The sequence below is a fragment of the Myotis davidii genome, unplaced genomic scaffold (genome assembly GCF_000327345.1).
Source record: "Myotis davidii unplaced genomic scaffold, ASM32734v1 scaffold1031, whole genome shotgun sequence".
Lineage (NCBI taxonomy): Eukaryota > Metazoa > Chordata > Mammalia > Chiroptera > Vespertilionidae > Myotis > Myotis davidii.
In genome coordinates, this window is record NW_006283442.1 from 2,384,788 (window position 1) to 2,398,263 (window position 13,476).

Genomic DNA, 13,476 nt, shown 5'->3' on the forward strand with positions numbered 1-13,476 from the left:
TCTTCCGAGGAGGTTCCCTCCAGCAGAGTGTCCCACGTAAGTAGTCACCGCAGCCAACACAGGCCAGCAAGACCTGGCCCACGCAGGAAGGTGGGAAGCTTAATGAAGGCCTGGGCATTGTTAATAGGGAAGGAGACAGCTGCCAAGCTGGAGCACAGCATTTAGAAGTGAAATTCGTGTGTTTGGCCTGAGGCAAGTACAGCTTGCATATAGGTAGTTCCCTGGGACCCAATCAAATGCCTGAATGACAAAATTCTTAAACTTAAAATCCTGATGTGGTTAAGATCCTCTGTCAGCCTCCCGGTAGCATTTTTTCTAAGGTTGAAATGATGTTACTTTTAAATTGGTTTCCCCAAAGATAGCAATATGCAGGGTTTTATTTAATACTAGAGGCCCGGTGTACGAAATTCGTGCACTGGGGTGGAGGGTCTCTCAGCCTGGCCTGTGCCTTCTTGCAGTCCAGGACCCCTCACTCCTACTGCCCGCCTGCCACGGAGGCAGGAGAGGCTCCCACCACCGCCACTGCGCTCTCCAGCCATGAGCTCAGCTTCTGGCTAAGCAGCACTCCTCTTGCGGGAGCGCACTGACCACCAGCGGGCAACTCCTACATTGAGCGTCTGCCCCCTGGTGGTCAGTGCACATCATAGCAACTGGTTGTTCCGCCGGTCATTCCACCATTTGGTCAATTTGCATATTAGGGTTTTATTATATAGGAGGATTAGTATATTAATTAAAACAATGCCAATCACTGGGAAAAAAAGTCTCTGCTTTATCCAGGAAGGCCATCCCAAGTCTAGCACTGGTGTCCCCACTCTGACCACTAAAGCCCTGGTCTGGTTTCTGCCAAAGGCATCTGATCTGAGCAGAGTCTCCAGGGTTGCAATGGAGCCCAAAGGAGCAGGAAAGGAGGCCATGAAAGCAGATGGGGTCCCTGTCAGAGTTCATGGAGAAGCTGCGGGCTCATTTTAGCAATCCAGCCACTGGGCTTCCAGCTGAGGAGTGTCATTAGAATGCAGGTTTCCTGTGCCAAGGCCTGTAGGCCTGTGGGCCCCTATACCTCTGAACCCGCCAATCTCTCCTGCCACACTCCCTCTTACACGTTCACATGTCATCTCTTCACCCAGGCCTCGCTTCCTGCTTCCCATTCCTCCCGAGGAGGTGAGAAGGAAGTGATGGTAGACCAAGAACAGCTTAGGGAAAATAATCACGGCATCCACAGGACAGATATTCAAGGTCCTATGTCAATGGTGTCTGACTATACAGAGAGGGAAAGGAAGGGTGGAATGGCAGTCCTCTCAGTAATCTACTTCCTCTCTTCACTTCCCCACTGAGGCCAGCTCCATGTGGGGCCTCACCTGCCTGGTGTGTCCTTTAGTGCTCCACTGCCCCTGGAGAGAGGTGGTGTCAGCCCCAAGAGCACCTGGCAGAGGCTCAGGTCAGTACAGCAACTGGCCCAGTGTGGCCTAGCGATCAGAATCACAGTTGTGGTTCTGATCCGAGAGAGTGGTCAAATCAGGAGGCTTGGTAGGGAAGACCAAGGAGTGAGGTGTGTGAGGTCCACCTCTGGAGCTGAGCTGCCTGCAGTCCTGTCCTGTCTGGGCAACATTTTTGTCATCGTAAGCAAGTTGACCTCTCTGTTTCTACATCTGTAAAATGGAGATGATATGAGAATCTACCTGGGGTTGTTGGGAGGATTAAATGAGATCATAAGGTGCCTAGAATGGTGCCTGACAATATAGAGTCCAATAAATGTTAGGTATCACTATTTTTTTTCTGCCATAGTTGAATAACTGGGGGCAACTTACATATTTCTCGAAACTTCTGTGTTATCCTCTGGGGGAAAACAGAGTTATAATAATATGAGCTTACTTAGTCTTTATGAGGCTTCCCAATGATGGATGTAAAGCACCTTCTCTATAGCAGACACAGAGAAACACATGTTGGTTTCCAAACTACATATGCTTCAAAGTAACCAAGAAAGAATAGATGCAGTCAACCCAGAACAGTGGAAGGTTAGGGGTGCCAACCCCAGGTGAAAATTTGCATGTAACTTTTGACTCCCTCAACACATGTAACTTCTAATAATACTGTTGACCAGAAGTCTTACTGGTAACACAAAGAGCTGATTAACACATATCTTTTATGTTATATGTATTAGATACTGTATTCTTATAGTAAAGTGAGCTAGAAAAAAGAAAATGTTATTAACAAAATCATAAAGAAGAGAAAATACGTTTAGAGAATTTATTGAAAAAAAGTTACATATCAGTGGACTCACACAGTTCAAGCCTATGTTGTTCAAGAGTCAACTGTGTAGGTCAAAAACCAAGTGAGAACTTTTGTGGGAGCGTAATAAAATATCTTAAAACAACGACTAAACATTTTGCTGAATTCTCAATATTTTGAAGGACAAAGGAATTCTAATGAACAAGTACAAGAAATGAAAAAGCTTTGTAAATCACAGCACATTTAAGAAGCACCCCAAAATGAGCAGTAATACCTGTTTGATAATAGAATGTTTCTGTCATTGACAACTATATGAGGCCATCAAGCAGTTTAAACTGTTCCTTGGATGTGAGAAGTTCTGCGTAGCTTGTCTGGGCCCCCACATGTCCTCCTGGGTCTAACCATCAGCTGTCTTGGGCCTCAGTCTTCCCAGGAAACTGGGGGAAAAACTCTAATCTTGGAAGTACTTTTGGTTCTTTATGAGCCACCAACCAACACACAAGATCAGTGTTTCCTATATGGTCTAATACCCTTATCGTCCCGTGGTATTCCCCAATTCTGCTATTAGGAATATTTTTCCAGGCAGAAAACTGCTACTTTCATTAAGATATTATCAGTGCCCTAGCTGGTTTGGCTCAGTGGATAGAGTGTTGGCCCGCGGACTGAAGGGTCCCAGGTTCGATTTCGGTCAAGGGCATGTACCCTGGTTGCAGGCTCGCTACCCAGTAGGGGTTGTGCAGGAGGCAGCTGATCGATGTTTCTCTCTCACTGATGTTTCTAATTCTCTATCTTTTTCCCTTCCTCTCTGTAAAAATCAATAAAATATATTTTTTTACAAAAAGATATTATCAGAGCTCAGATTCAAAAGAATGCTACTTAAGGGTAGTTTTATTCCAAAATAATGAAATAAATGACATAATTTTATAGACTTTACCAAATGTCCTATTAGACAAAATAACTAAGAGATTCACCTGCCTTTCCATCTCCTTCTACCTCCTCAGACTCTGGCTGTGGAGGCAGACGCTCTAGGAGGCCAGCCAGGGAGAGTTCAGAGCTGGACCGCTGAGCGCGTTCTCCAGGCCCCGGCAGTACTTTCTGGCTGTCAGGACTCCCTGAAAGATGAATGAAAGTGGGAAATGCTAAGAGCTGGGGGCTCCCTCTGAGCTTCCTGTTTGGATGCCAGGGGCAGGTTAATGCTCGTCAGGCAGAAGCTGGTGAACTGATGTGTCTTTGTCCGCTGAGGGGTGCAGCCCCACTTTGGGCTCACAAATGCCATTGTCCCACTGAAACTTCTTCCAGTGTGACTCTAACTACAACCAGACCTGGTTTCTGAGAGGGAAGTAGTTTATCTCCACCCCCAGGGTAATCCTATTGGGCCACCCTCCTTTTAGTTTTGAATTGCAAAGTCTACCTTAAGTCTCAGTTGAGATTAAGAAATTCTGGTTCAGAAAGTCTTAATGCACAACATTTTGGAAACATGATGGTGGATGCAACTAATAGGAACTGGCAGAGAAACCACTTGGCAGTGAGGTAGTAACCTCGGGGTGCTCTGCTCACCCCAAGAGAAGAGATTTGCTATTGGACCAGGAGCCCCTCTCTGCCATCTCTTCTGCTGGAAACTGAGTGAGGAGTAATCCCACTGCAAGGACCTCATGCCAGTGGGGCAGATAGAAGCAAGGGCACCATCGAGCTACAAGCAGAAAAAGCACCGCGGTTGGCTTCCCAGTAGGCACAGGCAGGGTATGAATGAAAAACAGAGCAAATGAAAGGCCAGATTTTTGCTCCTTCCGGTTAATAGGGAGTGGACAATTCCAAATGCTAAGATGCCTTTCCCAAAGGGACATTCCCAAACAATGTCTCAACAAGTTCCTTTTATTCCTTCCCCTCCGCCCCTCTCCCCCCAAAACACACATCCAGAAAGAGAGGTGGCAGTTGTTCTGTTTGGACTGACTGTTGAGACAGGCGCCCTTCTCTGGCATGGAGGCGGAGTGCCCTGTGGCCTGGGGACAGCCAGCCAGGGCAAGAGCTGTGAGAACCCGGACCTCACCTGGTCCAGGCCATTTGTTTTACAGGAAACTAAACCAAAGAGACCCAGAAAGCTTAAGGAGACCACAGTCCTGTGACCGAGCTACTGCCAGGCAGGGATTAGAACGCAGCCCTGGGTCCGGATCCATGCTGAAAGCCAAGCAGATTGGGAAAGCCATCTGCAGGGTGGAGAACGCAGTAGCCCAACCTGCCCCAGGCAGGTTCACGAAGAGCACTCCCAGGCCTTCCCATTACTTGGGACCAGAGCCATTTCTGTCGGGGTGAGAAGCATCCACCTGGGGAGCACAGAGCCCTGGCAGGACTGTCGTTCCGGCAGCACATTGGATCCAAAGACAGCTGCTGTGGGTCCCCTCCCGGAAACAGCGTGTGTTTACTAGAAACATTGCCTTTCAAAGACTGCAGAAGGAAGTGTCCCCGTGGACCACAGGACACAGTCTTGTTACAGGAGGAGACAGTGTTATTTGCTAGACTTTTCTTTGAAACATCCCTAGGAAAGGTGTCTCTTCTAGGACTGCAATGAAGATGCTGCACAAAGAGCACTTGTCCTGGGACAGGCTGGCAGCCCAGCATCAGGAGGAAGAGGGAGGAAAAGGGAGGGAGGGAAGTGGGGAGAGAAGGGGGGAGGCAAACGGGGAGGGGTCGGGAGAAGAGCCCAAACAAGCCAGCAGCCCCTCTCCAGGCTTGCTTCTGTGTTTCTGCTCCAGACATGTGACATGCCTGCTCAGTACCCAGCCAGGTTGTGCTCACACTGGCCTAGGGGGTGGCCGCTTCCTCTGGCTCCCACACAGAGTGGGATTGGGTTTGTGGGTTTGATTTTGTTAGAGATGGAGGTGAGCGAGTAGACAAGAGTCCCCTGTGGAACACTGCTCTCTGTTCTGGGTCAGGCTTGCTTGCTTGTTCTGCTTTCACACCCAGCCGCTCCCTGCTGCCCAGCCATGTCCTCAGAAGGCCCCAAGCCCACCTCTGGAGACCAGCCCTGGCCTCCCAGGGTGGCCCTCCTGCCCTTGGGCTTTCTCAGGTGGTGCTGAAAGGCAGGCTGTCCAGAAGACCTGGGAAGCCAGCCCAGGGACAGAGCTCTGAGTCTGTGGGCATACACAGAGTAGGAAGTCACCTGAGAATCTTTTGAAGTCTCTTCTTCTCCATCCCCTCAAAGACTCTCTTGCACATTGTTATTATATGTCTTTATACTCCAGAAACTCTCCTTCTTAAGCAGATGTCTGAGCAGAATAATTATAATTGGAGAGAATTTCTGATTTCTTTTTCTCCTTTAAAGACTATGATGGTTAACTAACAGCTCTACTGATCAGTCATAAATAGGCCTGGGTGGAAGTCACCTTTGTTAGGCTTTTACTATGTTGTCTTGGTCAGAATGTCTCATCCAACTGTGGGACTTTTCTGCACACCTGAGCCAGAAGGGTTAGCCAACAGAGAGGGCGTCTTATAAATGTCCCATCTATGGGCAGAACAATTAAGAAGGAAAGCCCACTATTGCTAAACCTTTTTAAGAACTGGTGATAAAAAAAAAAAGAACTGGTGATGCAGGAAAGTGTGGGCCCTGCAGAAACACTGCCTGGGTCTGGCTCCAACTGCCACTTACTAGGTCTGTGATCTTGGGCAGATCATGAAATCAATCCATGCCTCAGTTTTCCCATCTGTGAAATGGGAAGACACTAGCATCTATCTCATAGGGCTGTTGAGAGGAATAGATGAGTCATTTGTGCACAGTACATAGGACAGTGCCTGGTACACACAGTGTTTAATAATTGTTGGCTGCTGCTGCTATTATTACTATAACTAGAGGTCCGGTGCATGAAAATTCATGCATTGGTGGGGGAGGTCCCTCAGCCCAGCCTGCGCCCTCTTGCAGACCAGGAGCCCTTAGGGCAGGGGTGGGCAAACTTTCTGACTCTAGGGCCACAATGGGTTCTTAAACTGGACTGGAGGGCAGGAACAAAAGCATGGATAGAGTGTTTGTGTGAACTAATATAAATTCAAAGTAAACATCATTACATAAAAGGGTACGGCCTTTTTTTTTTTTTTCAGTTTTATTCATTTCAAACGTAGTTTGCCCACGGCTGCCTTAGGGGATGTTCGACTGACAGCTTAGGCCCACTCCCCATAGGAGCTAAGCTGCAGTCTGGCCTCCCTCTGCAGGAGGCAACCTGTGGGGCGATCGGGGGACAGCACCAGGCCAGTGAGCAGCCAGCGAGCTGCTGGCCCCACCCCCCCAATTGCCCCTTTGCCACTGCTGGTCACTGCCGCCCCTGATCACCGTCCCCTCTCTCTGCCCGCTGGCACCCATCTTGGCTGGCCTGGTGCGACCCACTTGCCAGCCCTGCCCCCTGCCAACCAATCATTCTGCCAGTTGGTCAATTTGCATATTAGGCTTTTATTATATAGGATTATTATTATTATTATTTCTATTATTATTACTGGAGCTGATTGTAAGAACCAGTTTTGCTGTGGCCACAAGGCCAATCACTAAATTCCTCTTGCCTTTATCTTGTGATCTTTTTCTTTACACAAAAATAAGATGTGTTACCCACTGTAATTTCTTATTACCAGCCCAAATCAGCCCAATTTAGAAACAGGACCGTTCTAAACGTCATGTGCCCTTTACCAGCTTTCACTGTGAGCTGGTGCATGTTTTCCCCAGCATGTTACAGCTTCATAAATTACCTGGCCGGCCTGCAGCTTCAGGCGCACTGGGACATTTCCGGAGCAGAACAACTTGATTGGTGGTGGGAAAGCGCAGACATGGACCAGTGACCCACTGTGTATGCTTCCCAGGCTGAGCTCACTGCAGCTCCTCAATGGGAGGCCGCCCCTCAGAGCCATTCCCATCCCAGCGTCAGCAGCCAGACCCCTTCGACCCAGCCCACCAGGCTGCATCCTGCCACCACACTCCCACACTGCCCATGCTCCCCTTCTGGGTCACAGGCTCCCCGTCTCAGACTCCCACCAGTTCAGCTGTAGTCTCCTCAAAAGCAGCTTCCTCCAAACCTCGTGCGCTCCCCTGGTTCTGCCCTTACCCACTCCCTCCTGTGCACTTCTTTCAGATGGGTACGCCTTCTCGCAAGAAGAGCATGGAGCCGTTTCTCAGGAAGAAGTTGTTCGTGCTTATGACACCACCAAAAAGAAATCAAAGCGGAAATAAGACGGGAAAGTGAGGAGGAACTACGAGTCGAGTTTTCCTGATTGATCCTGGGGAAGAAATGCAGTTTTTGTACCCAGTGTTAACACATCTTTGTCAGCAGAGACTGGTGTCAGCAGCCAAAATATGAGAAAACACATTTCTGTGGCCTTAGCCCACCGGTTTGTTAGTTATATGTTCCCGCGCAAACCTGGAGTGTATACTGCGGGGGAAGCCATTCTTTCCTCCCAACTTGTCTGCAGTGCTTGGCCTAACTTTTGTTTACGTTGTTATGAAGCATTCAGCTGTGCTCTGTGAGGTGTGAAATTAAAAACATTATGTTTCATCGATATTTAAACATCAGTACTGGTTGTTCTGGGAGGGGAGATGAAAGAGTTTTATGTTGCGTGAGAAGCCTGTCCCGTGGCAGGGAGCCCGGACACACTGGCTTCCTGTCCTTTTACCTCACAGACAAAGTCCACAGGCAGCATGTAGACCACTTTAGGCAGGTTACTGTCTTGCTTTGATCCCTATTATGTTTGTATGAAGTTGGCATAAATTTCTTGATTACAATGAAATCACAAATATATGGTTTCCTATTATATATACATGTATGTTGGTAACCTGAGAATTTTGATGTGAAACTCTTAGCCACATCCCCAGTGGGGCAAACCATCTGTGTTCCAACACCATCTTCTGCACCCTTCCCAAGGGGTTGGCCCAGTCCACCCAGTGCCACCCAGATCCCTCATCCTCACACCTTCTGCATGGCTGGCCACTGTGCTCAGTGCATGGCCACTGGTGGGCAACAACCCGAGTCCGCACCTGTCCTTTCTCTACAGCAGATACAGATACGAATGCAAGAAGTCCCTTCTTCCGCCGCCCTTTTCCTTCTATAACTAAAGGGAAGAAACAGCTCTTCTGCAGATGTTCTACAGTTTACCTGCCTCTTTGTGGTGACAGGGAAGCCTGCAGGCCAGGACGCTGGTGGGGACCCGGCTAGCCAGGCTCCCAATACGCACTTCCCGGCCTTCAGACCACTGGACTTTTAGCATCCTCTTAACTTAGACCCCATGCTTGTCTTCTTATGAGTTGAGAGCACATTTTGGATTTTCATTGTTGGAAAATGAATGAATTTAGAGCGTGTCTCCCCAGTGAAGGAACATACTTATCACTCTGTCGCTCTGGAACCAGAGAGAATATGCCAACCCAGCTGAGAGAGAGGGCCCCTGAGTGTGGGAAGGAGGATGACCATGGAAGGAGAAAGCAAAAAGCAAGGACACAGACACAGGGAGGAGAGCATTGAGGACACTTCCCACCAAGTCAGAGTGGAAACTCTGAAATCAAGCCCCGAAGCCCAGACAAATGTCCTGATCAGCCTAATATGTCCAGGAGGTTAAACACGATGTTGACAGGCAGTTTTAATTGAAAAGAATTCCAAACATTTCCACAGCCTTTTTTATATCGACAAGGTTTCCTTCCTTATTCAGTCAGTGTTAGATACAGGCACCGCTCACAGTAGGAAGTACCCTGAGTCTAAGAAGAGGAAGGGAAGTCATTGACTTTCCAAACTGCAGAGTCCCTTGTTCTAAATTTGGACAGAACCTGGATGCCTTCAGGCGGTCATGTGAGCACCTGGAGCCCTTAATAAACGACCAGCCTGGAGGCACGTTCTCTCCTCTCTGCTTTGGTTGCCAAACCAGATTTCTGGATAGCTTAACGTAAATAATTCTGGGCAGCTGTTACTGGCTGCAATGACACAGTTCCTCTGGGAATGGCTGTGCTAGATTAGGAAATAAAACAATAGTGCACTTTGCTTCCTAACCCTTTATTTTTAGAACATCTACATCTTATTGGGCATTGAAATAATTATGATCTGCATCAACTAAGAAAACGAATCCCTCACTTAAGAGGTGACCAGGGTCCAGGGCTTGAGGGGAAGCAAGGCAGTGCAATTAACAGGTGAGGCTCAGAAAATTGCCACTTCTTCCTCCCCAAGGTGATGAAACATTTAAATACTATAGCACCCAGCAAAGTGAATCATTGAAGAACTGTCATCACAGAGAGCAGGGGAGTCTAACAATTATCACAAACCAAGGTGTGCTAGTATGTCTTTGTTGCACACCCAAAGAGATGATGGTCTCAATACAGAGGAAAAATGATAGGGAGAAATAAATGTGCATTAGGCATCCTGACTATTTGGTTTCATTTAAAACTAAGTCTGTTTGGAAAGAGGCAACTCAAACTCAATTCTTTGTCAAACACTTAGCTCTCTCTCGAACTGAAAACCTTCTGAATCAGAGTTGTGAATTAGAATGTGTGTGTGTGTGGTGTTTGGGGGTTTTTTGGTTTTTATTTTATTTTTTACATTAAATACCGTTCAAATTTTCTGAGATTTAAGTATATTTTCTAATTTTCTTGAGAAGTAGACTAAACAGTCTTTGCAATGATGAAACACGCACGCAGAATACAGTAGATGTGATGCCTTTCTATTTATTCTCTTATGCAGTTAAGCTATCTTGTAGCCAGATGACTAAATTGGGTTTCTAGGAGGAGCAGCTGTCACTGTGTGTGATGTAGAATATTTAGACAGGGCGACTCAGGGCTGTGTCATTTGTCCTATCTCTAAATTGAGGTCAAAGTGTCGCACACAACTCCTCCCCAGGGAGCAGGGTGGACTGGACTAAGTTGCATACACTGGCTGTCAGCTCAGTGGAAATGCCACATGGGACTTGTCACTCTGCCACACAGTAAGTGACATGCAGGCTGGCAGGTCACACTCGGTCAGCACACAGGGCCTGTCTCTGGATTGGGCTAACGGGGCAGAACCCATGCAGGCTCAGCCTTCGTCTAGTGTTGCACAGACAGACTGCCGACTCTTGTGTGAGCCCGTGTCCCATTCTGCTGACTCTGCAGAGGGAGACCAACAGTTCGGATTAGTAGGCTCTGAATTCAGCTCTCCGCCGGCACGGGCAGGCAAGGCCGGCTGTGGAAGCTGCACGTTGAAAGGGGCGGAGGAGAGAGCAGAATAAACCAACTATTTCTACTTTGTTGTTGGGATTAGTACTTCATTACTGATCAGCCTGGGCTTTGGAATAATTGGGAGATGTAGCTGATGTGTCTATCCTGTCTCTAGGCAGAATATTCCCGGCTTCTTGATCAGTGGTACCTTCTCTCATCTCCCACACAGGTGCACACGTGTGTGGCCCTTTTCTGGATCAGTAGAGCACACAGGACCTGTGTTTGGCTAAAGGAGGTGCTGTTTCTTTAACACTCGTGGAGTAATATCCTAAAACGGGAGCCTGGGTTTCAGCAGAGCAAGGCTGAGAACTCTGTTGGCATTTCCTTTTCCTTGAGAAGGCTTCACATCTTGCTGTAGGGAGCTGGCAGTGGAAATCAGTAATAACTTGTCAAAAAGCAGTGAATAATGAAAAAAAAAGTGAGTGTAGGTAACTAACATCTGAAAATGCATATGGATGTATAAATTACAGACTTTAAGGTTTCATTTAAAAAAAATAAAGCTATGGTCTATAATCTCCATTTATTATAACAATGACCCTTTATCTTATTTTTTTGAAGCATAGGAAGAGAACTTCCTATCAGATTCTTGTTCCTGGGGATTTATGTTTTAGACCATAAGTTGAATAGAATGTTTGCAATAGAACGTTGTCTTTGGTTTTGAACATGTGAAAAAACGGCACACATTTCAGCCAGGGTTTGAATTACTGCCCAGGGTCATTGTCCCAATGTAATTCAAGGAGTGATTTAGCCTCAGCATTTGAAATGTAGCTCTCATCTCCTGGGAACCATAAAAAAAAATGTGAATAGGGAAACTGTGGCTATAGTTAAGCAGAGCCTGAAGTAATAATTTGCAAAGAAATATGTTTATCAGGTCAAGTCAAAAGGTGGCATTCCCCCATCCTATTCACTCAATACTCTCTTTATGCAAATGATTAAATTGGCCAATACAGTACTGATGGAGATAGTGAGCATGCAGCCCCATGCAAGGCGGAAGCAACATCCGCTGGCTTTGTTGCTGAGCGCTGTGTTTGTCTCAGGGTCACCTTGGGGGAGGATACTGAGCCTCGTTCCAGCCATTGGTCCATCTTGAAGGGCAAGAAGAACCGTTAGAAGGGTTTCCATGGGTCGTAGACCCCCCCATAATGATATGTTCATAAGTATTCTCAAAAGGAATAGACCTGTAATACTCAACCTGATGTTTGTACTCTTCATGTATTCTTTTCTCAGCACCCCCAAATTGTTCCACAGTACACATTTCCATTCTCCATTACAGCAGCTTCATCTAATACCAAGCTCATACTGGTACTCTGTTCGAAACTCTCTCTTCATATTTTGGGTTGGGTGAGTTGTGAATCGGGGTGCAGTGTTCAATGGGAAGGAAAGGCTGCTGACCCAACATAAATTGAAGTGGCCAGAAGCTACAAAAGAAATGGAAGCAGAAAGGAGGAGCAAGTTCACCCCTTACCTTACCCCCAGCCTGATGCATAGCTGCTAAGTCTGACAAACACCTCTGCTCCCCTGACTTAGGGGACACAAAAGAATGATTCTTTTCACACCCAGGCTGCCTCATTTTCCAATGACAATCTCTTGCCCTGGTTGCCTTAGAGATATCTACTCTGCTTTCTCCCAGGCACCAGACCAAGAAAAACACACAAGATTAGTCCATCGGCGTTTCTTCTGTCCTGGCTAAAGAAAGAAAGGAGTCCTGTTCGTTTTAAAAGTCAGGAACAAACTGTCAGGTAGCTTTGATTTATGACAGAAATAGGAAGAAGAAAGTTGAAGTAATAGCACTATCCAAATAGTGCTGCCCAGGAAACTCATGGGTCAAGAGAGCTTATCAAGAGCCTTTTATGGGCAAGCTCTCCAGTGTGGAAGGAAAGGGCCAGACCGGAGAGAGCCCAAAGATCAGGACATGAACCCACTTCCGCTGGGATCGGATTCAGTTGGGTTCCCTGAGGTAGCTTGGCGTGCAGGTGGATCAGTAAACACCAATACAAAAACTGCAAAGGAAAGTGTGCCCTGTCATAGAGCTTTCCTCCTTCCAGACAGATCGCTGGGCAAGGAAACACAGTTCTGACTTTTCATTAATAAAATCAATGCAAGGGTTGACACTCTCCCATGCTGCCAGTGATCGCTGAACTCAGGGGTGCGTGGTGCTGCCTGCCTTCAAACTTCCCTCTGAAGGGCAATGCCAGCAGCTGCAGCCAGGCCAGCTGCAGGGGTGGTGCCCACAGGCCAGCTGCAGGGGTATGCGGCGGCCTCCCTCCGTGGATCCCCCTTCCTGCAGGTCACTGGGTCCCTGTTTGAAGGCAACATCTTTGTGGTGTTTTCTCATGCAAGTGAAGCCATGTGCTCTCCTGTCTGCTGTCACATCTGTGCTCGGATTGCTTAAATATTGTTTGTGACGGGGAGGTTTTAATCTGGTTATGCAGAGAGGAGTGAAGCTGTGGGGGCACGTCTAATTGGCTCCCAGCTGAGCAGTGAGCTCTTCTGTTGAGTGTGGGGGTTTTGTTCCCTCCCTCTAGAAGTGTTACCATTTTCACATCCTATTAATGTCCTCTGGTTGTTAAATTATAGCAGCACATTATAGCAGAGCTGGGTTCCCTCCTGGAGTGAATACAAATGAAGGGCATTTACTTGTATTTTTAGAGGTTTTGGAAAATGTAGTGATTTGTGGCTTTGATCAATCCTGTTGACTGGTGTATGTCTGCACAAACCTGTTTCAAATAAATCTTTTGTTAAAGTAAATGATTGGACCGTGTTTTATTTTGGATTTTTTTCTCACTAATAAGCAGTTGGTGCCATAGGGACTTTGGACTCTAACACATAGGTTTTGTCAGCAGGTACAGACTACATATATATGCTCTGGAGGAAGTGCTGGTAAGCGGCGGGAGTGCAGGGGAATCTGAATTGCAAATTAACATGAGCTCCATGTACTCCCAGAGGACGGTCTCTGTCCTGAGAAGAGGGTCCGCGGGGCCTCGCTGAGTCTGGATTGATCATTTAAAGGAAAAATGTGCCTAGAAGGTCTTCTTCCCACAATTACTTTA

The 13,476-nt window shown here is 47.2% G+C and overlaps 1 protein-coding gene across 1 annotated transcript in view; it reads left to right on the forward strand.

The window, feature by feature from the left end:
- ATP8A2 (ATPase, aminophospholipid transporter, class I, type 8A, member 2) overlaps positions 1–13,174 on the forward strand; it is a 588,754-nt gene extending 575,580 nt beyond the window's left edge. Inside the window, 2 exon segments of the mRNA XM_006753689.2 lie at positions 1–36; positions 7,332–13,174. The exon segment at positions 1–36 is cut by the window's left edge and continues 14 nt beyond it. Of these exon segments, the coding sequence (XP_006753752.2) occupies positions 1–36; positions 7,332–7,429 (134 nt within the window). The 3' untranslated portion in view covers positions 7,430–13,174.
- The last annotated feature ends 302 nt before the right edge of the window (positions 13,175–13,476 follow it).